The sequence below is a fragment of the Papaver somniferum genome, chromosome 5 (genome assembly GCF_003573695.1).
Source record: "Papaver somniferum cultivar HN1 chromosome 5, ASM357369v1, whole genome shotgun sequence".
Lineage (NCBI taxonomy): Eukaryota > Viridiplantae > Streptophyta > Magnoliopsida > Ranunculales > Papaveraceae > Papaver > Papaver somniferum.
The window spans coordinates 132,822,256-132,825,116 of NC_039362.1; the positions used below are offsets into that span (position 1 = coordinate 132,822,256).

Genomic DNA, 2,861 nt, shown 5'->3' on the forward strand with positions numbered 1-2,861 from the left:
ACGACACATGCCGGAGAATCAGGTGTCCCACCAGAAATAAAAAAATCTCACAAATGAACAACGTCTAAGTATTTTCCATTTCTTGTTGAAAGAGAGTAACAACGGAAGAGTGCGAAAAGGCTCGGTTCCAATGGCAGCGCAACTATTTTCAGTATCAGAGTCTACAGTAAAACGTATATGGAAACGAGGAAAAGATTGTAAAGAAAAGGATTTACCTTTTGACGTGTCTTCACGAAAACCAACCAGAGTTGGTCCTAAACCCAGGAAGGTTGATTTAAGCAAGATTATGGAAATACCATTGCGAAAACGTACTAGCATAAGGTCCATTGCCGAAGCTCTGAATATGCCCAAGTCAACTGTACATAGATACGTTAAGAAAGGAGCAATTAAAAAACACACGAACGCAATAAAACCAGCCTTCACAGTAGACACCAAGAAAACACGGTTAGAATTCTGTTTGGGAATGCTTGAGCTTAACCCTTACAAGGATAATATAATGCTAAAGGCCAATTGTGATTTTATACATATAGATGAGAAGTGGTTCTTCATGACAAAAGCAACAGAGAATTACTACCTTCATCCGGAAGAAACCGAACCATATCGTACATGTCAAAGTAAAAGGTGCATTAAAAAGGTCATGTTTTTGGCAGCAGTAGCTCATCCTAGGTTCGATGAGTTTGGGAATGAAGTTTTTAACGGAAAAATAGGTATATTTCCTTTTGTAACAAAGGAGGAAGCAAAGCGAACGAGCAAAAATCGTCCGGCTGGAACACTCGAAGATAAACCAATTGAATCAGTGAACAAAGACGTTACAAGAGCTTGTTTGATTAAGAAATTATTACCAGCCATTCGGGAAAAGTGGACAAACTACAATGGGGAAACTATCTACATCCAACAAGATAATGCGAAACCACATATTAAAGTGGATGATGAAGAATTTTTAAAAGAAGCCGCAAAAGAAGGTTTTGATATTAGGTTGAGATTCCAACCTTCACAAAGTCCCGGCATGAACGTTCTTGATCTAGGGTTTTTCAGGGCTATACAATCGTTACAGCACAGAGAGGCGCCTACTACCGTTGGAGAACTTTTATCGGCTGTGGATAAAGCATTTAATGAATTATCGACACAAGCTCTGAATGACGTATTCCTCTCATTGCAACTATGCATGGTAGAGGTTCTAAATCTTCATGGAGGAAACAATTATATATTGCAGCATATAGGGAAAAAGAAACTTGCACGCATTGGTGAACTTCCTACTCAAATCGAAGTGGATAAGAATCTGGTGAAGGAAGCAACTAATTACCTCTCATGTTTAAGATATTTCTGCAATGCTGGCGAAACACATGGCAATGATATCATCATGTAGTTTCTGGAACAAGCCTTCCAGCTGCTAGCAAAGGCTACTTCAGCAAACCATACATAGTTTCTCCAGCAAGAAAACCTCGAATGGTTTTATCTACAGAGACAAACAGTCACAATAAGCTGTTCATTTTCATGTAATTTTACATGGTTTCATTTTACTGTGTTGGTATTTTCATGTAATTTTACATGGTTTCATTTCACTCAGCCTGTAATCTTTACACTCATAAGTTCACATGAAGATAAGCTAAAGCTTTTGCTATCTCCAGGCAAATCTTATGCCTTGTTGGCCAGTTCAAATTCAGTCGCTTTCTTCTGTACCTAAGATGGTGATAGACGCATTTATGTGTCTAATATAGCTCATTTGTATATATTGTTAGTACTCGATATCGTACTTATTTGGTTATTTTATTTATTTGTAGGTGTTTTTGGAAGAATAAGGCTTTGTGGCGAAATTGGCTAAAAATGCGGCATTTGGACCTCCGTTGATAAATACCAGAAGCACCCCGGAAGTATGTTGGAGACACCACAGAATTACCCCGGAGGAACCCCGAAAAAGTGCGGAAAACATCCCAGAAGAATTGCTAAAGGCACCCACTTGATAAGGGGTGACCACTTGCTGTTCGCACCCCATCAGAGGATAGGGGGACACCCTTCTTCTTCACGTTCAAAACAGAAAAATGGCGGGAAATTTGGAGTTCACAACAGTAAATTAGAGTTTGGATTTTTGACGTGATTTTATGAGATTCAACACTGGATTTCGATTGGGTTGGACTCTAATAAACTTAACTGGGCTTCTATGGGCAATTTCCTCGATCCAATTGGGCTGGAATAGTCGGGAGAAGAGATCAAAGTCCAAACAGGATACCGCTTCTCTGTTTAGGGTTCAAGAATTGTTTGAGAGATTTATGGGATATTCTTACGTGAGATACACGTCAAATCAGTTTAGTCCATGTCATAGAAGAGATTTGTGACGAGAGAATAGCTAACAAAACAGTGGAACGCAACAAAAAGGGAATTATTCTCCCAACTGCCCGTAAAGAATAATGAGAATTTTCAACGATTTCGATCGAGTTTCTAAGGGATTTAAAGCCTATAAATAGTTGGGTTTATGTCATATAAGGGTTGAAGAAGTTTTGGAGAGAGTTTAGAGGTCAGGAGAGACGAGAGAATCGAGTTACAGAGAGATATTGTTGCTGCTGCTGCCGCCATTGAAGACCTTCAAGAACACGAATAACAGACAAGCTAAGGCAGTCGTTTTTCAGCAGTCTTAAAGGAGAAACAGAGTGTCGTTGTTTTACAGCAACAAAAATATATCGTTTGCAGCTACACTTATCTTTGTAACAGTGACGCTGTAACACCATTACAGCGTTGCAAACTTCTTTTTACACTATTTCATCAATAAAAACACCTATTAAGTCATGAACACATCTTTTGATTATGTTTTTGGGATGAGGATCTAAACCTATTAGCCGAGGCAACGGAGGAAGCCATTGTCCCAG

General features: G+C 39.1%; 1 protein-coding gene across 1 annotated transcript; it reads left to right on the forward strand.

Moving 5' to 3' along the window:
• Positions 1–343: 343 nt before the first annotated feature.
• On the forward strand, positions 344–1,366 carry LOC113279622. Its single transcript, XM_026528299.1, has one exon. It carries the CDS (start codon positions 344–346, stop codon positions 1,364–1,366), a length of 1,023 nt encoding a protein of 340 aa, XP_026384084.1.
• The last annotated feature ends 1,495 nt before the right edge of the window (positions 1,367–2,861 follow it).

What these genes read in the sequence shown, in the direction of transcription:
- LOC113279622 (XM_026528299.1), top strand. Translation starts at nt 344, where the DNA reads ATGCCCAAGTCAACTGTACATAGATACGTTAAGAAAGGAGCAATTAAA.